We start from the raw sequence: 27,846 nt of genomic DNA, 5'->3' as shown, positions 1-27,846 counted from the left end.
CATTGATGACCTCCTACTTCTACATAGTGACAGATTTCATTGCTGATGACCAAGCTCTGCACTGCTCAGATCATTGTGTGGTACTTGCTGACAGTCACTAACAAGTATTGCTGCTTTACAGGGCAATTCAACATTGCAGCACAACTGCTTTTTTTTTTTTTATGCTGCAGTAATCGTGGCAAAATACACAATTTTACCCCAAAGTGTAATTGCACAGTAAAGTAGTAATACTTTTTGGTTTCACCACTCGGTCTACGCACTGCTAAGCTGTGTTCTCTACAAGAGCACAGTGTTCACAGGAATATCTCCTGAGCTGTCGATATGAGAGAGACGGTGTAGCAGGCTTGTAGAAGGACAGGACTGATGACTACTTACCGTACAAATCTGAGACAGACGTGAGGACAGGTATACTAGGTCACAAGGCTCAAAGAACAGCAACTGGGTTGGCTGTGTGTACTGCATTAGGCCGGCTGCACACAGCCGGATTTGCATTGCGGAATCTGCAGCAGGCATCCACCTCCGGATTCTGCTGCAAATGCCACCCATAACGTGCCATGGAAAAGTGCTTTTCCTGTATAGTCACGGAGGGAAAATCGCAGCATGCTGTATCTCAGTGCAGATTCAACACAGATGGCTTCCATTTAAGTAAATGGAAACCATTCGACCCGCGGCCCTTCCGCTATTACAACACAGGAAAAGCAGGGACTTAAAATTAAAAAAAACAAAAAACTGTACTACGCATGTCCAATGGCTCGCTGTGTGGATCGTCCGCAGTATAGAAGAGGTGGCCAAATAACGGGTACGTGTGAATGCCCGCTGAGTACAGGGTGGGATTCTGCTGCAGCCGGCCTTACATATACAGGGGGTGAACAGAATTATAGAAACACCATACGAAATGCATCGGATTTTAATCATTAGCACTAAGCTGCCCCTTTGACACCTGCTTGCCTGAGAGCTTTCCTGACAAATTTGTGTTTACTTCACCTCGTGCCCTGCTCTAGGGGGTTTTGGGAGCCAGCTGGTAACAGCAGTTAAGTGGCTCAAACCCCTGACCAATGGGAGAAACCTTGTTGCTCGGGCAGATGTTCACTTCTGCCCTCCAGCATCTGTGTCATATAACCTCCAATGGGTCTCTACATGTCTTATTGAAATATGATTTATAATCCCATGTAATTTCAGGCATGCATTTCGTACAGTGTTTCTATATTTTTGTCCACCCCTTGTATCTCCCTTATGCTAGCTGAGTCCCACCCTTACTTCCAGTAATCCATCTATTACTAGAGATAGACATCACTTGACAACCGGCAATGAGCAGCATATTAAAATGAAGAGAGACCCCTACTGGCCAGCACTTTGGAGCCATTTTCCAAATGGAAAACATCAATTTTAATCAATAATGTAAACTACAACTACTAACGACAATGACCTTTTAATACAGCAGTGTGAAGTAGTATCCAGTGCTATTTATTTATTTGCCTTTTAGGTCTGTCTAGAAAAAATGGAAGATATTCAGCTGGCATTGGTCATTGCTCGGCTGTATGAGTCAGATTTTGACACCTCTTCTACATACGAGTCTCTCCTCTATGAAAGAGTGCTAGGATGCCAGAAAGATGGCACCGGGTTCCTCTGTTCGAAGCTGCATCCTGACCCTTTCCTTCGGAGTATTGCTTACTGGATAATGAAGGACTACACTAAGGCATTGGATACTTTATTAGAGCAAACCCCAAAGGAAGATGATGAACTCCCTGGTAAGGATACAGTGGTTCCCTTTTTTTTCGTTTTGACATTCTCCTACAGATTAATTTTACTGTTGTCCTAATCCACAAATCGATCCCATCATGTTCTGTAGGGCAGCATAAGATAGTATGTAACTGCATGTACTGTATGTAACTTTTTATTTCTTCATAAGTAGTGTACGTCTCTTTTATAACAGGCTTTAACTGTTCTCTTTTGTTTCTTTTTTTTTCTCAAGTTTTGGTCAAGTCTTGCAATCCCGTGGTGTTTAGCTTTTACAACTTTCTTCGGACTCACCTACTTTTAATTCGCCGTCGTTTCACGGCGCCAGAAGCTACTGTTGGTCTGAAAACAGACAAGAACTATGTGGATGAAATAAATCTCATAGAAAGGAAATTATTTTTTACCACTGCAAATGCTCACTTCAAAGTGGGATGTCCAGTTCTTGCTTTGGAAGTTTTGTCTAAGATTCCAAAACTTAGCAAATCAATGGCTAATAATGAAGATCTCCTAAGTGTTGGATCTATTGGGCTAGACAATTTGCTGTTTATTGGAAAAAGTCACGTGGAAGAGGGGAGCGAGTCAGAATGGAGCTCCCCAGCAGCTGCATCAGCAAAGCAGGCACCCTTTGAAGAGTCTGTAAATAATTTTGACTGGGGCTCTCCACTTATTAAAATTGAGGACGAGCCACTTCAGCTGGATTGGGGTGAGGATAAAGAGAGTGACAAAGAGGAAGAGGAGGGTCTGGTGTTAAAAAGTTTAAATTTAGAGCAAAAGGATCAAAGCCCAAAAGATGTCAGTTCTGAAACGCCAACAATAGACAACTCCATACCAACTGGGAATGAAGTTGATGTGATTGCAGAACAGCTTAAATTTAGAGCATGCTTGAAGATCCTTATGACGGAACTGAGGACGTTGGCTACAGGACATGAAGTAGATGGTGGAAAATTGAGGTTCCAGCTGTATAACTGGCTGGAAAAAGAGATAGCTGCAATGCACAAAATATTCAACCATGAAGAGGATAGCAAAGACTTCACCATTGAAACTCCTCCCCCCATGGATATGTTGGACAGTCAGGAATTTGCAGATAAATCAGATATAGGATCCTATGAGCGACATCAAATTGAACGTCGCAGGTTGCAAGCCAAGCGGGAACATGCTGAAAAACGGAAGTGGTGGTTGCAGAAGAACCAAGCTCTTCTTCGAGTCTTCTTGAGCTACTGTAGTTTACATGGAGCACAAGGCGGTGGCTTGGCCTCTGTAAGAATGGAGCTGAAGTTTTTGTTACAAGAGTCTCAGCAGGTAATAACGTGACACTTTTTGTCTGTTTTTATGCTTTTCAGTATTTTAAGACTCATTAACTGCACAATTGCAAGATCATATCACTTTCATTTAGTCAGATCCAATCAGAAATGGTGTTTCCGGCACATTACCAGATTTTTTTTAAACTTGATGTTTTACCAAAATATTTTTGTGCATGTACTTAAATTTTCTGTATTTTCTAATGCTTTTCCATATAAACTAGTACAGTGTATGGACAGGGTTCCCAGAGCAGACAGCCCGCACAAAGACGATGTAATGCTTTAGTTTCCTACAAAGTAAATTATACCTTGCTGCGTGTTTTTAAAGTTATTGCAGTTGGCTGCAAAGCATCTTCGCAGCAAGACCCTCACAAAATAGTCACGATGGAATTGCTCAGTGAAATAGACTAAGGCCTCATGTCCACGGGGAAAATCGGGCCCGCTACGGATTCTACATGTAGAATCTGCAGCGGGTCCCTCCTGCCCCGCGGACATGAGCGCTGAAAATGCAAATAAATGAGAATAAACTTACCTCCGATCCGCTCCGTTTCTTCTCTCGTCGCGGCCGGATCTTCATTCTTCGGCTCGGCGGATGTGCACGATGACGTCGGTGACGTGCCCCGCGCATGCGCCGGGCCGAAGCAAAATGATCCGGCCGCGGCTGAGAGAAGATGACGCGGCGCCGAAGAGAAGAACCGGAGCGGGTAAGTAAAATGTGATTTTTGTGTCCCGCGGATCCGGACGGCTTCCATAGGCTTCAATAGAAGCCCGCGGGAGCCGTCCCCGCGGGAGACCCGCATGAAAATGGAGCATGGTCCAGATTTTTTCATGCTCCTTTTTTTTTTAAATCACTTTTATTGACGATCCGCGGGTATTTATCTACCCGCGGGTGGTCAATGCATCCCTATGGGGTGCGGATCCGCGCGCGGGAGAAGAGTTAAAATCCGCTGCGGATTTTAATTCTTCTTTTCCCCGTGGACATGAGCCCTAAGTGATAGAACTTGCCTCTTTTTCTGCAGTTTAGAATATTATTGATATTGAGGAAAAGATCTGTGCAATGTGAAAAAAAATCAATATCACTCGCAAAATATTTTGACTGATCCATTGTTGAGGGGCTTGAAATAGGGGAAGCATTTAATTCTGCTTTGTTCCATTTCTGTAGCCAAAAAAATGAATTAAAGAGACAGCAAGCCATAAGACAGGTGTGAATGCCCCTAATGAAGTATAGGAGTATATGAATATCTCCCATAGTGGTCATGCACACTGTGAATCTAGTCGTACATTACATTTTTGCAAAGAGTGTTACTTTTTACTTGGATCTTTTTTTCCAGTTTTTTTCTGATTTGTTAAACAGCGTTTAGCACATGAAATCGTCAATGGTACAGAATCTGCAGTGACAAATGTCAGCAAAAATAATCGTACAAAATAATTGTAATAAAGGCTATAGTCGCATCTAAAAAAAAAGTTAAAATTGTCTATATAGGTCAATTTCAGTACCTGAAAAAATTCCACAGCGTTCCTTCTATTTGCTGGATTTCCTCGTGTCGTGTAGCTTTTTAAATCTCCTATGTGGTGTCACAGGTGCGGATGCTCTCTTAGTGGCAGAGGGTCACAAAGGACCTGTGTGTGTTGGATATTATACCTGTCCATATAATGACCTCCCATTGCTCTAGAATTTGATTAAAAGATCATATATCCAAAAAAATTTGCGCTGTCCTATAACATTCAATTACCAAGCCTGCCCGTCTATGTTCAAATACATCTAATCCACCGCTGACCTACAAAATGACATTGCAGGTCTCTTCTGTCCTTTAGAATTCCTTTTCAATGGATGGAAAGTCGGACAAATACATGATATATATATTTTTTCCTTCCCACGTCCGGTATGTTTAATAGAAGAGAGTTCAGCAGGAGACATAAGGGCGGTGGTTATGTAACATTCTGGATGATTTCCTTTTAGTTAATGGGTCTCCATTAGGCAAAACCTTCAGAATCAAGGAACCATTATTTCCTTCGCATTTTCCCACATTCTGGTTTTAAAGTAAATTGTCCAAGTAACGCTAACCTCTTAGATGAATGTTGCCTGTGATCCATATAGTGAGACGTGCAGAGCAGTCTTGGTCCCTGTGACCTCCTCGATGAAGTCCCTTGCCCTTCCATAGACCCAAATCCACAAGCTGGGGTGTCAGCATTTGGAGACCCGTCACACAGTTCCATGTAACAGCAAGACCCCCTTCACACGAACATATGCATATTTGCGCACACCTATGCGCTGCGTATTTGCGGAATGAATAATGCTTTTTTTTCCGCACTCATCAGCGTATTTTACTGCACTTTTTTGCGCCCACAAGGCATGTTCATTTGCAAACAGACGCACTAATTATTCCAGATGTGTTTTTTTTTTTTCCTGGGCAATTACGCTGTTTCGTTCTAGCGATCGGTTGAGGTCTCGGCACCAGGGCCCCCAGTGATCAAAATTTTTGGCATGTCACTGCGACAAGTTAAAAGTTTTTCAAACACACAGTTACACTTTAAAAATACTTACATAATTTAGTATGGTTGAAAAAAGACGTGTCCATCAAGTTCATTAAAAGAAGAATTAGAATTATTATTAACCCTTTAATGCTCCAGGACGTACAGTTACGTTATGGAGTTTCTGGGTTTGTAGGGAGCGGGTTGTGGGTCAATCCTGATCTATACAATGCAGATGCCAGCTGTCTCTCATAGTTGATACCCGCCGGCAATAGCTGCAGTCAGCGCTCACACTGATCATGGCTGTTAAGCTTTTAAATGTCATTGTCAATTCTGGCAGAGACATTTAAATGCCCCAATCAAGAGTTCGGGATTCCTGAACAGACCCCCCCATGATGAGATCGCAGGGTGCCGTTCAGTTGCCATGGCAGCTGGGTGCTTTGGTAAACCCCCAAGGTTGCCATTGCGGATTGCCTATCGAGCCATGCCTGTATCATGCTTGATAGACTATCTGTCAGATCGTGGTATTCGCCAAAGATCTACCTGTCAGATTCCCCCCAAAGATGGTGCAATTGCATTTTTTTCCATTTTACTTAGATTTTTTTTTAAAATTTTCAGTACATTATTTGGTACATTGCAAATACAACTTGTCCTGCAATACAAACAGCTCTGAGATAGCTACGTTGGTTGGGAGAAAATAATGGGGGGAAAATGCTGCATCCTTAAGGGGTTAAAGTTCATATGGGTTGCACAGTTTAACTAACTGCAGAACAGCTTATAGGTCTTCAGGATCCCCATTAGATAGACTGTTTCCCATTTCCCAAAATCAGACTGTAAGAATTCCTACTATTTTCGCCAAAATCAACTTCAATTCAAACAAATAAGTTGCAGTGAAACCTTCATCAATCCTCCTGATCCACCGGTGTCCCAGATAGCTGCGCTATTGACTTCTGTTGGTGTGCTCTGTTATAGGAGCAGAACAACGAAAAGCACATTTGTGCCAGATGCGGCACATCATGGACACAATTATCACCTTAAGGACCCCCTTAACTATGATGGGGTCTTCCAAGTACCAGACATGCTGCTCAACATTTTACAAAGTGGTGCAGCCTGCTGCTTGCCGGAGATCGAAACGTCCACCAGATATTCAGAGCAATATTTCAAACCAGGGATTGTTTCATGTAAATGAGCACGTGGAATATAAATATATATTTGCACTTAGCTCACTTTAACACTTTTTGATATATTTTTTCCCACAGGAGACAACAGTGAAGCAGCTTCAATCTCCACTTCCTCTACCTACAACCCTCCCGCTACTGTCCGCAAGCATCGCTGTGACCAAGACCGTGATCGCTAATCCTGTCCTGTACCTTAATAACCACATCCATGACATTCTCTACACCATTGTTCAGATGAAGAATCCTCCACACCCGGACAACCAGGACCCAAAGGTAAGATAGCTGGTAAAATAATGAACATAATGACTACTTGTACCTCAGACTCCTTGTAGACACTCTAGATAAATCACAACTCTGTATTAAAGGCGTTCTTCAGGGAGAATACTATCGATGATGTATTCTTAGGATAGGTCATCAATAGTTGATCGGCTGGGGTCGTCACTCTGGACCCCAACCGATCAGCTGAGCGGGGGCATGCTGTCACTGCTGCAAATACACAGAGGTCGGAGCTGAAGCAGCGCCAACCTTCGTGTAGTGGCCGGTGCTTGTAACTGCAGGAATGGCTCGCGTTGATTTCAATGAGCGACGGACCCCAGCCGATCAACTATTGATGACCTATCCTGAGAATAGGACGTTAGTAGTATTTTCCACGGAAAACCCCTTTAATAAAAGCTGAGCTAAAAAACAGCAGGCATTGAGGAAAATGACTAGCAGGAAGGCACTACCTGTAGCTTCTGACTTTCAGATCATTCTGAGCTCATGGCTGGGAGGGTCACGTTAATGGAAGGCTGTGTGTTCCTCCCCATGAAGGGGAAACACAGAAATTATAGGAGGTATTTGGTTACAATGTTCACTGCAAAAATGGTGTTAAAGCCGTTATTAACCACAAAAATAAGAATAATCCAGATCGGAGCTGCTTTTCTCCTCCCAAAGTCTTACCAACGTGTTTCCTGCTATCAGGAGATCCATGACTGCCAACTTGTCAAGAGCCAGCTGGCAAACCTGCACAGGAAAGCACTCCATTATCTCCACAAGAGATGCTACTTTATTCTTGTCCTGACTTGATTATTGCTGAATTCTGGATCTTTTTTTTTTTTTTTTGCACAAATTAACAAAAAGAAAGCTAAGTAGGGCTGATGCAGCAGGACTCTTTGCAGCGGCATGGAGTTGGGTTGCATGGTGCGCTGTGTATACAGGTCTGTTGAGGATGTCGGAGCTTCTGTACATGCAGAATTGATAGTGTTCAGACTCTACAATCATTCTAATATAGTTTATTTTCCAGAGGACCGGTCTTCTCTCCTGTCACACTTGAATTTGCCATAATGTAGCAATTCTGAAGCATCTTTTCTTAGACAGTGTGCTGTACCTCTGTTATTCCTCCTGGAAGTAGATGAATAAATTGATAACTGGATGTTACTCCTCTTTTTAGCAGTGCAGTGTGCCTTACTGACATAGGGAAATCAGTGCTAATCTTGTCAGACTGTGCAGGGTGATATACTCGGACTAGCAGGTGAATGGTGACGCCCACTTGTCAATTTATTATTTATGTATATAACCCCAGCATATTTGCAGCACTGAACAAAGAAAAAATACAACATTGGTCCCTGTTCCTCCACCCGACTCACAATCTAGTCTCTAAGTTACTCCATTAGTGTTCTTTCTTTTCTCTGTTCGAGAAAAAACTGGATTACGCAAAGAAAACTTCCACAAACCCAGAGAAGATACAGACGGTGCAAATGTTGTCTATACGCCTAATTCACAGGACCGTGATTTTGGCATGTATTACACGTGTAATTTATGGTCGGGTGACACGCAGTGAATGGAGTCACCCATCAGTTTACATTAGCGTGTAGATACACACATGAAAAAGATCACAGCATGCTCTATTTCACCACATATCACACAGCATGAGCCCTATACTTTTCTATGGGTAGTGTATGCAACACTGTCCATACACAATGCATTGAGTATGGAAGATGATACATGCACAACCCCGCTAGGAAACAGAGCGAAGAATAAAAAACAAAAAGACAAAGGTCACACTGTGCATGACAGCGCCCGTGAGATACACACTCAGTCGTCTGAATGAGCCCTTAGTTGGATTCAAGTATAGGACCCCAGTGCTGCAAGACAGCATTACTAAACACTGGATTGTTATGCTTAAACATTTCCAGGAGGAATAGCAGAGGAATGACACAATGCAGAGTTCTATGAAAGAAGTGCTGCAGCATTACTTTATGGAATATACAGATATTTGCTTAAATATACATGTCAAGAGAGCAGGCAGATCGGTTGATTATATAGTGCAACTAGCAAAATACGTGACCACACAAGGTGTACAGTGCTTGCCTTACGGGTGCATTCAGATGACCGTATATCAGCCGGGTATTTACGCCGGCCGATATATGGCATCTCTCTCGGCAGGGGGAGGAGGCTGGAAGAGCTGGGAGCAGTGCTCTGAGCTCCCGCACCCTCTCTGCCTCCTCTCCACCCCCTCTCCGCCCCTCTGCACTATTTGCAATGAAAGGAGGCGGGGCTAAGTTCCGAGAATTCGCTCTGCCCCCGCCCCACCTCTCCTCATTGAAAATAGTGCAGAGGGGCGGAGAGGAGGCAGAGAGGGGGCGGGAGCTCAGAGCACTGCTCCCGGCTCTTCCAGCCTCCTCCCCCTGCAGAGAGAGACGCTGTATATCGTCTGAGCGTGAAAACCCAGCCGATATACGGTTGTCTGAATGTGCCCTGAGGGCCATTTATATGGGATTGTCACGCAAAATGTATTCTAATGAACGAAAATGCGTGATAATGGTTGCGTCTAAATGCAAAAAAATCCTTCACTTTTTGTTATCTCTCACTTTCAACCAGCATAAAAATCAACGCTAACTTCTCGCTGCGTGTAACTGTGAAGCGCTCAGCGAGAAGTCAGCGATGATCTGCCTGTCTAAACGCTATGCACGAGCGCCAACAACTTAGTGATGACATCTGCGCTCGTGCAGTTGTGTAGATCCTCCCGTCTAAGTGATGCATTAACTTTCTTTGTATTTTCTTTTTTTTCTCTCTGCCCTAGGTATACACGCTTCATTTGTTGGCAGCTTCACTTTCTGCATCCATATACCAAGCACTGTGTGACAGCCATAGCTACAGGTAACGCCAAGTCTCCTGTGGTTTTTAATAGTTTGTGACTTTTTTTTTTTTTTTAATTTAAAACCCACATTATTTAATTTATTTGTTATTTCAATACGTTTATTTGCATTTGAAAATAGACGTCCCTGGCACATTATTATTGTATTATTGCCACATGGCAGAGTCCTGGTAAGGGCACTTTCACTCATGCCAAAATTTTCTGCAAAAAGCAGTGGAATATTCTGCCAAAAAATCCCTTACCAAAATCCACATATCTTACATGCAGATTTTGACACAGATTTGTAGTAGAATTTATCCATTTGCAAATCTGTAACAAAACCTGCATATTAGACATGCGGACTGCGGTGCGAATATCTTCATGCAGCAGAATTTGACTGAGTATTGCAGAATATTCCGATACTTGTGAAAGCACCCCAACATGTCTCTGTAGTCACTAGAAATTAAAAGGGTTGGGCCAAGATTTGGAATGCATCTTATATTATAAAGCAGCCAAAAATATGACACTTGCCTATTAAATGTCCTGTTCAAAAGTGTTTTATTTGCCCCAGTAATACCCCTTCCCCCCTGTGAGACCCAGAAATCTTGTTTGTTTGTAGGTGACCAAATACTTATTTTCCACCATAATTCCCAAATAAATTCATTAAAAATCAGACAATGTGATTTTCTGGATATGTTTTCTCATGTTGTCTCTCATAGTTGAGGTCTACCTATGATGTCAATTACCGGCCTCTCATCTTTTTAAGTGGGAGAACTTCTACAATTGGTATCTGACTAAATACTTTTTTCCCCACTGTAAGTAGATATACATAGAGAAATAGTATGTGTACTGTACATCCATCTATACATATAGATCTACTTCCTGCTCATATATATGTGGGCACTAGTATACGAAGAGAGATGCAGTGGCATAAACACATAAAAACAGTTTCTGTACAATTTTCTCCATCCCTCTGGACACTATGCAGTAGGCAACCTGTATAGTAATGAAGGAAGAGGAGTCTGGTGGGAGGAGCCAGCACACAGGTCACAGTGTAGCTCCAGGCTGCAGCACCGCCCACAGAAGTGTTTTAAAAGGCCACGGCTGCCCGAGCAGTGGGGGTACCAAGAATGGAAGGGAACAGGCAGAGGAAGTTAGTGAATGTATAGTTACAGTATATGTACAATGTTATGAGGATTTTGGAAACGTTACTGCCAAGTAGAAACTTGGCACAACCCCTTTAAACAAACTCTTTCGCCATAGTTTTGCACTCCTCTCTGAAGGCAGCACGAGGCAGTGATAGTGCTGTGTGGATCTGTGCAGTAGTTTTGGAGAAACTTGCTTTTTATCATTAGCAGCACAAGGTTAGAGGATGACATCATGTAGTGCTGGATATTCATGAGCTACGGGCTAAATATCATGCTTCTTGAGAGACGCCATCGTAAGGAGATATAATCAATCTTATTCACTTCACCTGTCAGTTTAAATGTCCTGGGCGAGCTGTGTTTGCCAGGGATTACGCTTGTGACAAAGCGTATGTCTGTGTGCTGTGATGATCGTCAGTATAACTTTTGTTTTAATTTTGTTGAAATGTCTAGTTGACTATGGCTTTCTATGCTGATGTGTCCTACAAAGAACCCTATCCCATGCAGTGTAGAGTGGAAGTGTACGGTGAGGTAGAGAACACCTACCTGTGTGGGAACTGGAGATTTTCCCAGCATAGGTGCTGAATGGAATGGAAGCAAGATGTAAACAGAACTTTAGATGTGCAAGACTAATATTCATTTCAGCAACTTCTGAAAGGGACTGCATATGAAAACCTGCCTTTGTCAGGTGCAGCCATATCTACATGTGAACATCTTGTCAACCTGCGCTGTGTGGGATCCTGATGCTAAGCAGCTGTGGTGTCACTTATTATACGTCTCCATGTTCTTGTTATCTCATTGCTATAAGCTGGACGCACATCTGGGCATTAGTGATTTGTTACTGTAATGTAAATATAGGGCGTTTCTCACCAGTCTTTGTGTTTTATTACCTAAATTAAATGCCAGCACCTTTTATCTGCGATCCTCTAATATGATTGTAGGACAGCAACTATACATCAAAGCAACTCGCACGTTATTTGTTTTCCTGAACATAACAAAACCATCAGATTGCAATACAAAGTAAAGAATTCCCATTTAAAAGGAAGGTTCTTTCAGGCCTCTGAAGGGTTGACCTTCATCAAAGGATTTCCAAACTGGAATGGTCAGCTTTCATCTTTTCCATATGCACTGCATTTCAGCAGGGTTGATTGGAGCTTTAATTAACTTGTATATTTTGCAAATTAAAACATACATTTGTGATACACGTACAGTACTAATACATTTTTGCTTTCTGATACTATCGGTGTAGACTGCATACTTGACACATCTCACTTTTTTAACCAACATTGACCTTCTTACCAATTTAAATAAAATAAAATAAATCTTGTTTATTTGTATAGCGCGAACTTATTCCGCAGCGTTTTCAGGTAATTAATTTATTACCTCCCCTTCCCACAAACCTGGGTACTCATTTTACCAACCTCGGAAGGATGGAAGGCTGAGTCAGGCTTGAGCCAGATACCTGAACCGTGCGGGGATTAAACTTGCAACCTTCAGGTCATAAGTGAGAGCCTAGGTTTGTATTTCTGTTGCCTTAAAGGGGTTGTCCCGCAGAAGCAAGTGTGGTTATACACTTCTGTATGGCCATATTAATGCACTTTGTAATATACATCGTGCATTAAATATGAGCTATACAGAAGTTATACACTTACCTGCTCCGGTGCTGGCGTCCTCGTCGCCATGGCGCCGTCTAACGCGGTCTTCTCCTTCCTTTAGACGCGCTTGCGCTGTGCGGTCTTCTGCTTTGTTCAATGGAGCTGCTCCGGCGTGCTCGCGCCGGAGAGATGGTCTGCGCATGCGCAGAAGACCTCGGCGGCGCGAGCACGCCGGAGCGGCTCCATTGAACAAAGCAGAAGACCGCACAGCGCAAGCGTGTCTAAAGGAAGGAGAAGACCGCGTTAGACGGCGCCATGTCGACGAGGACGCCAGCATCGGAGCAGGTAAGTGTATAACTTCTGTATGGCTCATATTTAATGCACGATGTATATTACAAAGTGCATTAATATGGCCATACAGAAGTGTATAACCCCACTTGCTTCCGCGGGACAACCCCTTTAACACTCTGAACCAAAAACAGGTTCTGCATTCTGGAAAATAACAAAGGAGTTCATACTGGCTCCCCGCGTGTCCCTAATCAACGGCTGTGGGTCTCCGCTGTGACATTGTTTAAAGGCTGCGGAATAAGTTGGTGCTATACAAATAAAGATTATTATTATTATTATTATTATTAAAGGCTGCAGTAGCCTGTGTTTTGGGATGTAAGAGGCTGCTGCAGCCAATCACAGACCCCACCTCAATCACTGAGCCATGTGAGTGGCTGCAGCAGCCTGTAAAATACAGCAAAGCGGAGACCTGGAGCTCTTGATAGGAGACACGTGGGGAGCCAGGGGATTGAATATTAGGTCGTTTGTTATTTTCCAGCACGGGAAACTCATTTTTACAGTTAAAAAAATTCTGTTAAACAACCCCTTTAACCCATTCTGAACCACACCAGGTCAATTAATGGACGGCCGGGCTCATCCATTTTAATTTACATGCTGAGTTTGATGGCAGTGTGCACTTCTTGACACAGCACCATCAGTAAGATCAGGCTGTCAAGCTGACCGCCCAATCCTGTAGTGTGTCAGGGAACTGAAATAATCCATTCCCCATCACAAAGAGCCCTGATCATAGAGCTCCTATTGAGCACTGTGTTCCTAAATGTAGAAGTGCTGCTTCTACATTTGGGGGGTTGTTAGGGAGTTCCATGGTGTCAGTAATGACATCACAAATATTCTCTGTAGACGGGGACTTAAAGGCATGAAGAGAAGACATGATGTGCATCTTCTCCATGTCTTTGCCTGCAGATCACTGCTAACAATGATCTAAAGTGCTCTTCACATTAGATCACTGTAGATCAATGCTCTTTATGTGGGGGCAGCAGGGAACACATCGATAATGTGTTCCCTGCTAATCTGTGCCCCCTTGGTAAAAAAAAAAAGTAATAAATATGGTAAAACGTTGAAAAATAAAAAGAGAAGAAAAAAATAATCTGAAAAAAGTGCTCCTCACCAAACTTTGTGCACAAATTGTAGACATCCTGTGCATGTGCATCAGGTGTTCATGCATTAATATGTTCCTGTCATGCACAATATATGTTGCGTTAATACATACAATAATTACACCGAACACCAATTTTGCATTGTTCTACTCTGACCCGACTTATTTTTGCACCTTTGCTAAAAAAAATCTGCACTTGAATGATTATGATCCATGAACAGAGGCTGCGGCTAAAATAGTATTTTTGTTTTCAGTGCTATAGTGACATCATATGTATATTACAATGCGCATTTGGTATCATTATGCACGGGAGAATTAAACTATTAATTTTTGGTGTAATTATTTTTAATTGAACTAACCACGTTAAAGCATGGGAAAATAAAGTTAGTTTTTTTTCTGACTATTTTTTCCTTAAAAAAAAAAAACTGCAAAATTATTTGATGTCCACCCAATTTTAAATAACAAGTAAGCCCATGTGTCCTGTATAAAAAAGGAGGTAGACTAAGAAACAAAAAGCAGTGGGAAAAAAACTGCAGCATTCAAAAAGGTGAAATTTTGTTCTGAGCATGAAGGCTCATAAAAACCTTGGCCATGAAAGGGTTCAATATGTAATTAATGGAGAAATAACTATGGACTATAAATACAAGCATGTGAATGTTTCATTAGTGTAGCTAGTACTTTATCTGTTAGGTCAGCTGTTTGTGCTCCAGAGCTGCTGTTCCTTCTGCATTTAAAATTTGTGATTACCATAATTTCTCATGTTAGAACGTATGACTAACTGTCCTCACTCTGCTGGGTACCATACAAGAGTATAAAATATATCTTAGCAAAAAGTTAGAAATAGGTTTTGGCACCACACACAGACCACTGAATGACTTCAAAACTCTGGCGGCTGTCAGCTTTTGTTTTAATTCACAGCAAACACTTGTGGAACATACGGCAATTCCAGGGTTCACAACCCACAGGGTCTCCATCACTATCCCGCACCTAGGGTGTCTAGAGGGCGTGCTACTCTGTCAGACCTTATGACAGGCCCAGAGTGGTCCATGCTGGACCTCAGACCGCCAGTTCCAGATGGCTGCTGCTAAAGCCTCTTACTCTGGATGGCAGGCAACTTCCCCAGCTTCCAGCTTTGGACTGAATGTGTCTGGTGGTTTTAGCCCTTCTAGGCACACCCACGCAGCTGTCCCTGCTGATTAGCACACCTTCCAGTACACAGAAGGCCTGTTTGAAGGGCCCTGCAGGCCATTCTGTGTACTTCCTTCCCACAGTATGTATTTGCTTTACCTGCACTATTTCAATGTCAGAGCCGCCTACAGTTATATTGTTGACATGTAGATAAACAAAATTGACTTTAATTGACAAGCCTAAATATTTAGTCACTGAATTCTCTGTCAGACCTGAAAATGGACTGAATAGCCCTGACAGCTCTAAACATGTGAAAAAAAGGGGTAACGGCTTCTGTTGAGTTATTGGTCTTGTTTTTTTCTCATTTAATTTATTCAGCAGTCAAACAGAAGCAAATCAGTTCACAGGAATGGTTTACCAAGGCCTCCTCCTAAGTGACCGTAGACGACTGCGGACAGAAAGCATTGAAGAACATGCTACTCCAAATTCACCACCAGCCTCATGGCCGGGTAAGACTATTGGTTGGGAACACACTTTCAGCAGAAGACTACCCAAGTGGATTGCAAAATGTGGATCTTTTATATGCTCTTAAGCTGCAGCAGGACAACTTTCCACTCCGCTTGGCCTTCAATAAAAGACATAGAATGTTGGCTTTCTCCCCTTGGCTAAGCCGCACCTCATTTACATGCAAAGACAATCTTTCAAAAGATTGACAGTTCTAACGATCATTTTGCATAAAGTGCTAATGAACACTAATATCTATTAGCACTTTATAGTCTTCATTTGCATGTAAATTAGCCTCCAGGAGCTGTTTGCAGCTTACAGCAGGTGGTCTGAGCTCTGCAATCAGCTCCTTTGTTTTCACAGGGGATATCAGCTGAATACAATATAATCAGCCGCTCCCGTGGCAGAACACAGCGTGCGGTTCCTGTTATCCTCTCTGGCAGAACAATGGATTTTAAGGTCACCTCAAAATCATCCTACAGCCAAAGAGTTAGTAATGGCAGCATTTACACAAAACGATTATTGCTCATTAACGAATTTTGAGCGATAATTGTTGCGTGTAAATAGGGCTTTAGTTTTCTTTTGGTGACTGTACAAAATAGTCCAGTACTTAAAGAATTTAAGGGGTTGTCCAGGATTTAGCTTCTTTTTGTTATATAGCTGCCTTATACTAGCAAAGTCAGGGGACTTTGCAATAGGATTGCTTTTCAAAGAATGACCCGCTTTTGCTCTCTAAGCTCTCCACTGAACAAGTCTGTACATGGATGCCCACCTCCCTCACTGACTGTGCAATGTAGAAGTGTCCCACTCATTGCACAGAGGGTCTCCCAATACTGCAGTCAGGTCACACATGTGACTTGTACTTTGCACAGACAGTGGTATAGACTTGAGTGCTGTAGGGCAAGAAAGAGGGCGTTTATAATTACAAGTTTTTATTTTTCAGTTAAATCTCAAAAAAAAACCTTTAAATCTTATTCATTCTGGTGAGCTGTGTGTGTTCCCATTCTTCACTTATATAGAACCCTTTATGGACCCATATCAAATATAAGGCACATTTAGATTAACCTCTTTAAACACAGATGTGTTCTAGTTGTTTCTATTAATTGTGCCCAGATTTGTCCTTCTAGACCATTATGTGTTGGGATATTTGTGTGTATACAGATTTTATTGCAGTTTTTTTTATTTGAAATTTAGTTTTTAATCTCTTCACTGTCTTTTTCTTTTTTGTTTCCAGGCGTCAGCTCTCTAATAAATCTGCTAAGTACAGCCCAAGATGAGGACCAGCCTAAACTCAATGTATTGCTTTGTGAAGCAGTTGTTGCTGTCTACGTGAGCCTGCTGATTCATGCCCTTGCTACTGACTCTAGCACTGAACTGTTTCGCCTCTCTGCTCATCCTCTGAACAACCGGATGTGGGCAGCGGTTTTTGGGGGTGGAGTTAAGCTTGTAGTAAAACCAAGAAAGCCGCCAGAGAGTATTCCAGGTACAAATTCTGCTTTAGAAATTTTTGTAAATATGTTTTTCCCTTTTAAACTACTGGTGTGCTTTAGTTCAATTAGTTTTTCCTATCTTTAAAGGGGTTGTCCTACTTCTAGCTGTTTTGCTTCAGGAATCGGACAGCTCCGTACATTGCACAATGGCTCGGGTTGGTACTGCGGGTCAAGTTCTATTGAAGTGAATGGAACTCAGCCTGCAGTACCAACCCGGGTCACTGCAATTGTATGGAGCTTTCTGCTTCCTGCGGCAAAACAGCTAGAAGTGGGGCAAGCCCCTTCAAACCATTTATCCTAACTGACTTTTCTACATGTAGCTGAATTTTACTTGCAAACAAAAAAGCTATGTCTCTTGCCAAACATGGGATGTTCATAACTGGAAGATTTATTGATATTTCCTTAAATGGTGTATCTCATTCAGGTAGAACCACGAGCTTTGATGTGCATAAACCACAATGTGTTCCTGTATTGCCAAATGACGAGCAGCCTACAACAGAAAGTGCTTTATTTAATACTAAAAACAATGCTTCTGTTCTTGATAAAGGGCAGGAGTCTCAAGTGTATGGTGAGAAACCAGTGTGATTGTTGCTGTGCTTGGAATTCCTATCCTTCAACCACTGCCACATAAAAGCACTTTGTAGTTATTGCATGCAACAAGATGAGGCCAAACGACACATTGGCGTTAAAATCTCACTGCTAAAATCTTTATTTTATATCCGTATTTCAAGTCTTCCATTGGCTGCTAATTTCTGCATGCTCCACAGTAAGGAATACTGTATGCTGCATTTTGGAGAGGTTTGATATATTCTGTTCTTTCAGCGATTCCTGCCTTGTCTGAAGAAATAGACAAACATCGTCGCCGCTTCAATATGAGAATGCTGGTGCCTGGAAGACCCGTGAAGGACGTTGCTACACCACCTCCAGTCCCTGCGGAGAGACCAACCTACAAAGAGAAGTTTATTCCTCCAGAATTAAGCATGTGGGACTATTTTGTGGCCAAAGTATGTTGATTAGTTAATGTAATGTTTTCCGTATAGTTCTAATATTTACGTTCAGTAATGTATGTAAAAAAGCAAACTTTGACATCTTTCTTACCTTCCAGCTTCTTACATCCACCATTTTACTGGACTCTTTGTACGTCTCCGGAAACCATCTCCGTGCCCAAAAAATCCATCTGTATTAACCCTTTCCAATCCACTGTCTGACATCTAAAGACATTTATGATTTAAAGTTGTACAGCTCTGATGTAGGAAGACGTCCGTCAGGGTTCTCTTACTGTATATTGCCAGCCTATCCAACATGTCACCTCATGCAGTACTGGCTTTAGCCAGCATATAGTGGCGTTGTATAACGGCAGAAAAAGAGTAAGCCCCCTGGGAAAACAAGGATACAAATTGGATTGGAAAGGGTTAAATATGTAAATAGAAGACATGGTTCTGTGCACTATACTAAGACCAAAGTAGCCCAGGAAAATGGAGTAGGTCCAGCATAGAATAAAAACCCTTTAATGAAAAAATCCAGACAGACTGAGAGCAACAAGAAGCATTTGCGTCTTGCGTGTTTCAGGCAAGCATATTGCTCTTAAGTCTATGATTAAGGGAAAAAGAGCTTTTATCCTATGCTGGACCTACTCCCTTTTCCTGTGCATCTGTTGTGGGTTTTAGCCAGTCCTTGTGTGGGAGCGACTACAGAGGAGCTGGTTTCTGATTTGCAAAACCAAAGTAGAGTATGTCCACACATTGCGGAATTAGTGCAGATATGCATTAAAATCCACATGTTTTTACATGTACATTTTGGCATGGATTTCACGCCTCATTTGAAGAGGTGAAATCAGTGGTGGAAATCCACAGTATGAATTGACATGCTGCAGATTTAAAGGGGTTGTCCCGCGGCGAAATCCCAATATTTTTTTTAACTTACCCCCGCATTCTGCCCCGTTAAAATCAATTCCGTTAGTTATTTAAAAAAAAAAATCACTTACCTGCATCCCCGTTCGCGCAGCATCTTCTTTTCTTCTTTTAAAGATGGCCGCCGGTCCTTTCCCAATGATGCACTGCGGTTTTCTCCCATGGTGCATCGCGGGTCTTCTCCCATTGTGCACCATGGATTGTCTTCTCCTTCCTTGCGTTCCACTGCCGATACAGCCACCTAATTGGCTGATCGGCACCACGTGACGGGGCAGAGCTACGATGACGACGCGCAGACCAGCTCTCCGGCGCGAGCACACAGCAGAAGACCGGACTGCGCAAGCGCGTCTAAAGAAGCAAGAAGACACCGAAATTAGACGGATCCATGGAGACGTGGACACCAGCAACGGAGTGGGTAAGTGAATAACTTCTGTATGGCTCATATTTAATGCACGATGTATATTACAAAGTGCGTTAATATGGCCATACAGAAGTGTATAACCCCACTTGCTGCCGCGGGACAACCCCTTTAAAGTCCGCAACATAGTTCTATTAGTCTACTTACAGTATAGATTTGTTTTCTGCAGCGTGTGGAAGAGATTTCTTGAAATATCATCCACGGTGCCTGTACTGCAGCTTTTCTACAGCCAGTTTAATTGTGTCACATTTAAAGCAGTTTCACAGCTTGTGAACATACTCTTTGGGCAAACACCACAGCAGAAAGCAAGCAAACAACCAAAATAGTCATTTACTGTAATTAGAGGGATGGAAAAGTAACCTAAAGATGCAGGTTAGACGTAATTTTTACCTGCTCTTCATCTAATGTATATCTACAGCTGATCGCAGCGTCTTAAGAATGACCAACAAAGTAGATGTTCAGATCAGTCAGCAAGTTGTTGGGCACTTCATTCTGTTCATTTTGCACTCTTCTTTAACCCCTTAAGGACCAAGCGCGGTAACTATAAGGCACTTGGTCCTGGGCTTTAATGTCGGCTGATAGCGCAGGATTAAAGCCTGTGCTGCTGCAATGAAGCAGGTGCAGGTCGAATTCTCAGTTGTTAGTCACAGCTGAGAACCCGGAGGAGAAGGGAGAAACATTTTTTTTTTAACAATGAGCACTATGTATTTAGAAGAAGAGGGTTTCTTCCACTATGGGAACTGGCGATCACTTGACCCTCATCAGCTCTGCCAGTAACTGTTGTCACTACAGGGGGTGTTTTGCTTCTACGGATGACCCAGCTACAGTAAAAAAGTGTCAAATAGTAATTTTTTAAAAAAGCATGTAAATGACGCCCAGAGATCTTATATGATGTCATGGGAGTCCTAGATGGTAACAAAAATAGTTACAAAAAGAAGTAAAAAAAAAAAACAGAATAAAATAAAAATATATGCATGAAAATGACTTTCTGCCAACGCCAACTAAAACCGGCGCCATATGTGCCCTGTAATCCAAAACTATATAAATTATATATCAAAACGTTAAACAAAATGGGGAAACCATTCCTTTACTTTATTTTGGTGTATATTTACAAATTTTTTTTTTTTTTTAATCTATAAATGTTAAAAAAAATAAAATAACAATACCGCCAATAAAAGTTTTTAAAAAAAAAGGGTAAGTGGGGAAAAAAGAGAAATAATATCCCTATGTGTCATGGGGGGGGGGGGGGGTGAACGCAGCAGAAATAATCTTGGTATGTGAAGGAAAAAAAATAGGACAGTAAAACCACCACATGGGTAAAATCCCTAAAAAGTGTCTGCTCTTTTAGGTACAAAACAGCCTAGTCCATAAGGGGTTAATACACACCAGAAGAGGTGTGGAAAAAAAAAACCCCAAGTGTGTGGCTAAAATAAGTCTAGTTTGACAGCTGTATTTGGAAGCAAGTCTTTGATGTCAGCATGTTATAAGGGCTTGAGTTGTTTTGTTACGTTTGCATAGCTGTTATTGTCACAGTTTTCAGCTATTAAGTAATAGAATAGACATGGCAACTAATTCTATCTGATGACGGAGATGGATTGTACATCATCCTCTCCTCTATTCAGCAGACACAATATTTGAAGGTTATGGATCTACTTTGTTCCCTTTGCCTCGTTTGTTTTTTATCCACCAGACACAATATTAAAGTGTTCCTACATCAGAGTTTTTTTCTTACTGAGTGCATGAAGCAGGTTTAGGAAATGTTCCTCTTAGGTTTACTTTGATGCAGAAGGTAAAACGTAGACATTTATATGTGATTCTGCTATATAATATTTGACAGAACAGACTTTCCAGTCAGAAATAATATAATCAAAATAGCTCTTCCTCAAAAAGAAGAAAGCTGTCTCTGCTGCCACTTTAATGTAGCTACCGCCTGTCAGGTTAGCCGTCTATATGCAGTACAAGAGAAGCTGTTTCCCTATGGAGGAAGCTATTTTGCTTTTTTTTTCCCCATAAAACCAGTCAGGCTTAAAGGCTTTATAGGGTTCCCACCTAGAGTAATTGGGAGACCATTTTACTCCTTCTATCACAGCCATACAGAAAATGGGTCAAAACATGACTTAATGTTACCATATTCAATCAATGATTGGCATAGATCTGCAATTATAGAATCGCCTCACAATCTTGATAAGATGGGTAAGAAAAAAAGACTATATATAAATTTGAATATAAGATTTCACATATGACCAGAGTGAAAAATCCAAAATCAATTGTTTAAATGCAATGAAGGACCTTAGATGACGTCTCCTTCAGGTGATAAAGGGTGAAGCATGTAAGCCCTTCATCTCCAGTGCGTTGCTGCTTCTGATCCCTGTCGTATGGGATGAGCAATGTAGATGGGATGAGCACAGCTCGTGTGGCCCATTGCACTACCAGAAACACTGGTTCTATAATTACTAGTACCCTAATTACCACCTATGCCTAGACGAAGTTGACGCCCTGAAAGAAGTAGGTCAATTCCGGAATCTCACCCTATAAACCCTTTATCACCCTACAAACAAATTGTCCTACGAATACCTTTACAGATGCATAGAACTTATGGTCAAAAAAGGGTTAATAGAGTAACTCCATTAATACATATAATATGGGCTAAATCCACAAATGAACACCTTAATGTGTGATACCAATATACAAACCTCTATCAAAGCCTCCTAATAACTGCAGGTCCCTATGCGCTTCCCCCTTACAAACAGCCGTTAGGTTCATCAGGGAGCCACAGAATAGAGCAACAAAAGAAGCAATATTCCTATTAATTAGTACTCATCTTATGAAATAGTCATCCCCATATTAAACTGATCTCATCAGGCATGTGTAGGCAACAACAGACTGATGATGTGGTCAGTAAGAAAACGCTCAGAAACGTACGCTTTAGTATCAGAAGCACACCATCAAAGTTACATTGCAGGCTAAAGGGCAAAACTTCAAACCAATAAGAATCCCCTACTGACAAGTTCTTAATAACAACCAATCAGAGGGAGATGCATCCATACACCCTCCCCATCATAACGCTGAGTGTGCACAGACCAGCTTATCCACAGCAACAAATCCGTAGTAACATCCAGTCATTGCAGGGGTGTGACCGCCTCTTTATCATACATGTCATACCTCAAGTCACTTAGGACATAACCATGTGCATTCGCCAGATAGTCACTGAAGACACCTCGCAACAATATATTGTAAACTTGCGCTTGGCTCAAAGCATTCCTTCATACTCAGATTCATATACCAGAGGCGCTCGCCCATGTAGACAGGGTTAGAAATGCATCAGAAGCGAAACATTGATTCCTACATCAATGATTAAGGTTAACATGACTCAAATAGAACATATTACCATGAATCGTCTCTAATGATTGCCTGATGTATATGAGTACACATGTGCCATAAGATATAGTCCATATTCAACCAAACATAGCCAAAAGGCGATCGCTCATGCCAATGGGATTAAAATCACATCATGAGCCGAGAAGTAATACCCAAGTTCAATACATCCCACACACATCAATTATGTATACATGCATTAAATGTATTTCTCTTAAATCAAAGTATATTATGTTTTCCAAAAATCCCCATAATTATACTTGCTTTTATTAAGCACTAGCTTACCTGTCGCGCGTTGCTGCGAAGACAGACATACATACATTCGTTTTTATATATCTAGATAACCAATCACAGCGCAGCTTTCATGTTACCTCTGCGGTATAATATATAACAACCAATCACAGCGCAGCTTTCATGTTACCTCAGTGGTATAATATATAACAACCAATCGCAGCGCAGCTTTCATGTAGCCTCAGTAGTATAAGAAGTAGCAACCAATCACAGCACAGCTTTCATGTTCCCTCAGCAGTATAATATATAGCAACCAATCACAGCACAGCTTTCATGTTACCTCAGCAGTATAAGAAATAGCAACCAATCACAGCACAGCTTTCATGTTACCTCAGCAGTATAAGAAATAGCAACCAATCACAGCACAGCTGTCATTTTAGCTCAGCATTCTCAATATCCAGCAATTGTCAAGCGAAACGTTCGGTGGATGCATCATTTTGTAGTTGAACACGCATCCCGTTGCTCATAATGCCTTTTGCTTTCGTGCTTGAGATGGAAATCAAATGATCTTTGTCTGGGGGGGCATAACTGTCGATAATGCTCACACGCACGCCACCTATCGTAGGATAGATGTACTATGCCAGTAATCTTCCCAGGAGTGTACTCAGCAACTTCCCAAAGTTTCATGGCGATTGGATAAATAGTATAGTAATGCATAAAGGACAGACAGACAGACATATATAGATGACATCAGGAAGTGAGAGAATTAGATTCCGTACGTAAAATTTGGACGCTAATTCTTTTGCACTTAGAATTAAATAATCGAGTTGGGACCCATTAACTTTTCCTATTTATGACATATTCAATGCTCATGCCATATTTCAAGTATCTGTGACATTGGGAAGTGATGGAATTAGATTCCGTACGTAAAATTTGGACGCTAATTTTTTTGCGCTTAGAATTGAATAATCGAGTTGGGACCCATTAACTTTTCCTATTTATGACATAATTAAAGATGAGCGAGCGTACTCGGAAAAGCACTACTCGCTCGAGTAATTTGCTTTATCCGAGTATCGCTGTGCTCGTCCCTGAAGATTCGGGTGCGGGGAGCTGCAGGGGAGAGCGGGGAGGAACGGAGGGGAGATCTTTCTCTCCCTCTCTCCCGCCCGCTCTCCCCTGCTCCCCGCTGCGACTCACCTGTCAGCCGCAGCGGCACCCGAATGTTCAGGGACGAGCACAGCGATACTCGGATAAAGCAAATTACTCGAGCGAGTAGTGCATTTCCGAGTACGCTCGCTCATCTCTAGACATAATCAATGCTCCTGGCAAATTTCAAGTTTCTATGACATTGGGAAGTGATGGAATTAGATTCCGTACGTAAAATTTGGACGCTAATTCTTTGGCGCTTAGAATTGAATAATCGAGTTGGTACCCATTAACTTTTCCTATTTATGACATAATCAATGCTCATGCCAAATTTCAAGTTTCTATGACATTGGGAAGTGATGGAATTAGATTCCGTACGTAAAATTTGGACGCTAATTCTTTGGCGCTTAGAATTGAATAATCGAGTTGGTACCCATTAACTTTTCCTATTTATGACATAATCAATGCTCATGCCAAATTTCATGTTTCTATGACATCGCGAAGTGAGAAAATTAAATTCCGTACATAAAATTTGGACGCAAATTTTTTGGCGCTTAGAATTGAATAATGGAGTTGGGACCCTTGAACTTTTCCTAATTATGACATAATCAATGCTCGTGCCAAATTTCAAGTTTCTATGACATTGGGAAGTGATGGAATTAGATTCCGTACGTAAAATTTGGACGCTAATTCTTTTGCGCTTAGAATTAAATAATCGAGTTGGGACCCATTAGCTTTTCCTATTTATGACATAATCAATGCTCATGCCAAATTTCAAGTTTCTATGACATTGGAAAGTGATGGAATTAGATTCCGTACGTAAAATTTGGACACTAATTCTTTTGCGCATAGAATTGAATAATCGAGTTGGGACCCATTAACTTTTCGCATTTATGACATAATCAATGTTCGTGCCAAATTTCAAGTTTCTATGACATTGGGAAGTGATGGAATTAGATTCCGCACGTAAAATTTGGACGCTAATTCTTTGGCGCTTAGAATTGAATAATCGAGTTGGGACCCATTAACTTTTCCTATTTATGACATAATCAATGCTCATGCCAAATTTCATGTTTCTATGACATCGCGAAGTGAGAAAATTAGATTCCGTACGTAAAATTTGGACGCTAATTTTTTGGCGCTTAGAATTAAATCGAGTTGGGACCCATTAACTTTTCCCATTTATGACATAATCAATGCTTGTGCCAAATTTCATGTTTCTACGACATTGGGAAGTGAGAGAATTGGTGGGAATTATGGAAATCAAACGATCTACGTGGGGGGGGGCATAACTGTCGACGCTCGCGCGCGCGCCATTTATCATACGATAGTTGTACTATGCCTATAATCTTCCCAGGAGTGTACTCAACAACTCCCCAAAGTTTCATGGCGATCGGATGAGTGGTGTAGTAGCGCATAAAGGACAAACAGACAGACACGCAGACAGACAGACACACATACATTCAATTTTATATATATATAGATTACCTGTGTACCCTGTGTGAAGGACTGATGAATATAAATAACAGGTATCAACAAAATCTACCCAGGATACTCTATTAACCCCTTCATGACATGGCCTATTTTTGGCTTAAGGACGCAACAATTTTTGGTGGATTTTCTTCTCCATTTATCAAAAGTCCTAACTTTTTTATTTTTCTGTCGATGCGGCCGTATAAGGGCGTGTTTTTTGCGTGGCGAACTGTAGTTTTTATTGGCGCCATTTTTGGGTACATATTGTAAAACTAAAATTTTTTTTTTTATGATAGCAGGGGGAGAGAGCGCATAAATTCTGCCATAGATTTTTTTTTTTACAGCGTTAATCATGCAGCATAAATAAGACAATGCGTTTTTTCTGCGAGCCGGTATGATTACAATGATACCAAAATTCTTAATTTTTTTTAGGTTTTTCCACTTTTCTGCAATAAAAACCCCCTTTTTTTTATTCTTTTTTTTTTTTTTTCTTTCTAAATCGCTGCATTCAAAGTCCTGTAACTTTTTTATTTTTGTATGTATGGAGCTCTATGAGGGCTTATTTTTTGCGAGACGAGCTGTAGTTTTTATTGGTACCTGTTTGGGGTACATATGGCTTTTTTGATCACTTTTATTGCGTTTTTAGTGAGGCAGTTTTTTTAGCTTTTGTTTAACGTTTTTTTTCCATGCACAGTCAAAAGCATGTGCAACTTATTGTACGCGTCGTCGCGGACGCGGCAATACCAAATATGTGGGGTTTTGATTTTTTTTATGCTAATCTGAGAAAAACATTTTAAAAGGTTTTTTTTTTTTTTTTTTTACCACATTTGTGTCCCCATGAGGGACTTTCACCACAGCCCTGATGATCGCTGTAATAAGGCATGGCAGGGCAGCGATCTCAGGCACTGGCAACACAGGGTTAAAAAATGGATCCCATTGATTTATAATGAGATTCATCAGGCTATTTTTAGCTATTTTACTGGCCAGAATGGCGCAGCATCCTTTATTTTTGCCGAATGACAGCCTGACGGTAAATCAGCAACAAGGACATTGATTATATAAGGAGCATCCTTTAGTATCTTGATATGTTTCATATGAATAACTGCCCCGAGAATGCTCCCTTTTACAAGATCATACTTAAGCTCCGCTGTCTGCTTATACCTCACTGTGTAACTCAACTTCAGCTATTCTCAGACCTCTTACCTCTGCTAGAACCACTTGAACTTGACATTGTATATCATGTTTTGTTCCGGATCCTATCTCTCTGATTTCGCCTCTCTTCTGCTTATCTTGGGTTTCATAGAGACTCAGAGAATTTAGGCAAAGTTTACGGATTTTCATACAGAGACACATGCTAAGCTAATTGTGCCTGCAATTTATAAGATTTGTGACTGTTTTGTCACATTTGTTTAATGTTCTACCAATATCTGTGAAATTGCTTTTAGGAGATTAAAATATTCACAAAATAAGTAAAATTGAAATACTTATTTCCTCGGATAATAAACCGCTTTATGACTTGATATTAAATTCATAGCGGAGTCATTTTCTGAATTGTTTCTCTTTATGTTTGCAGCCATTCCTTCCTCTGTCTGACAGTGGTGTCATTTACGACTCAGATGAAAGTATCCCCAGTGATGAGGAGGAGGATGATGATGATGCTTTCCTTTCTGATACCCAAATACAGGAACATATAAAATCTAGCTCTTACAGGTAATACAAACCCGTGCATCCTCTGAACAGATTGTTAGCTGACATGCATAAATGGACAGATATGCATCAATGTGTAAAGTGTTCATATGTGATGATATTTACATTTTTGCTAATCCTATAGTGTAATAAGCAGTACAAGCACAGTGACCTAGAAACAAGAATTCTCATTTTTAACACAAAAATGTAGTTTTGGCATTTTTATTTGCATTTCTTGTCCTCTTGCATTTACAATTGAATGCAGATAACACTAATTTTTTGCTCGTTCGCCATGCTTGGTGTAAAACCAATCTTTTGTATGTACAACCGTTCACAAGTTAAATTTCTCCATATAACATGCATGTAAACCATATTTTTTGGAACATTAGATGCACTTTTTAGCCAGAAAAAAAATCATACTAACAATTCTTACAGCCTGGGGTCAAGGGGGCCCAGCAGCACAGGACCCCCCTGACCTGTTTCCCTAATGATGTGCCAGAG

At 41.3% G+C, this 27,846-nt stretch overlaps 1 protein-coding gene across 4 annotated transcripts in view; it reads left to right on the top strand.

The window, feature by feature from the left end:
* The window catches only part of DMXL2 (Dmx like 2), a 123,962-nt gene that overhangs the window by 72,262 nt on the left and 23,854 nt on the right, over positions 1 to 27,846 (top strand). For 3 of the 4 annotated variants that reach the window (XM_066592607.1, XM_066592606.1, XM_066592609.1), the window contains 8 exons: positions 1,484 to 1,748; positions 1,973 to 3,036; positions 6,767 to 6,958; positions 9,747 to 9,823; positions 15,491 to 15,621; positions 16,851 to 17,099; positions 17,929 to 18,110; positions 27,233 to 27,369. In XM_066592607.1, coding sequence (XP_066448704.1) covers positions 1,484 to 1,748; positions 1,973 to 3,036; positions 6,767 to 6,958; positions 9,747 to 9,823; positions 15,491 to 15,621; positions 16,851 to 17,099; positions 17,929 to 18,110; positions 27,233 to 27,369 — 2,297 coding nt within the window. Of the gene's footprint in view, positions 1 to 1,483; positions 1,749 to 1,972; positions 3,037 to 6,766; positions 6,959 to 9,746; positions 9,824 to 15,490; positions 15,622 to 16,850; positions 17,100 to 17,530; positions 17,675 to 17,928; positions 18,111 to 27,232; positions 27,370 to 27,846 lie in introns of all 4 variants that reach the window. The other variant, XM_066592610.1, reaches the window with a different exon arrangement.

This window comes from Eleutherodactylus coqui, chromosome 2 (assembly GCF_035609145.1).
Source record: "Eleutherodactylus coqui strain aEleCoq1 chromosome 2, aEleCoq1.hap1, whole genome shotgun sequence".
NCBI classification, from domain to species: Eukaryota; Metazoa; Chordata; class Amphibia; order Anura; family Eleutherodactylidae; genus Eleutherodactylus; species Eleutherodactylus coqui.
The sequence above is the reverse complement of the archived record's forward strand: the minus strand, read 5'-3'. Positions and strand labels throughout refer to the sequence as shown.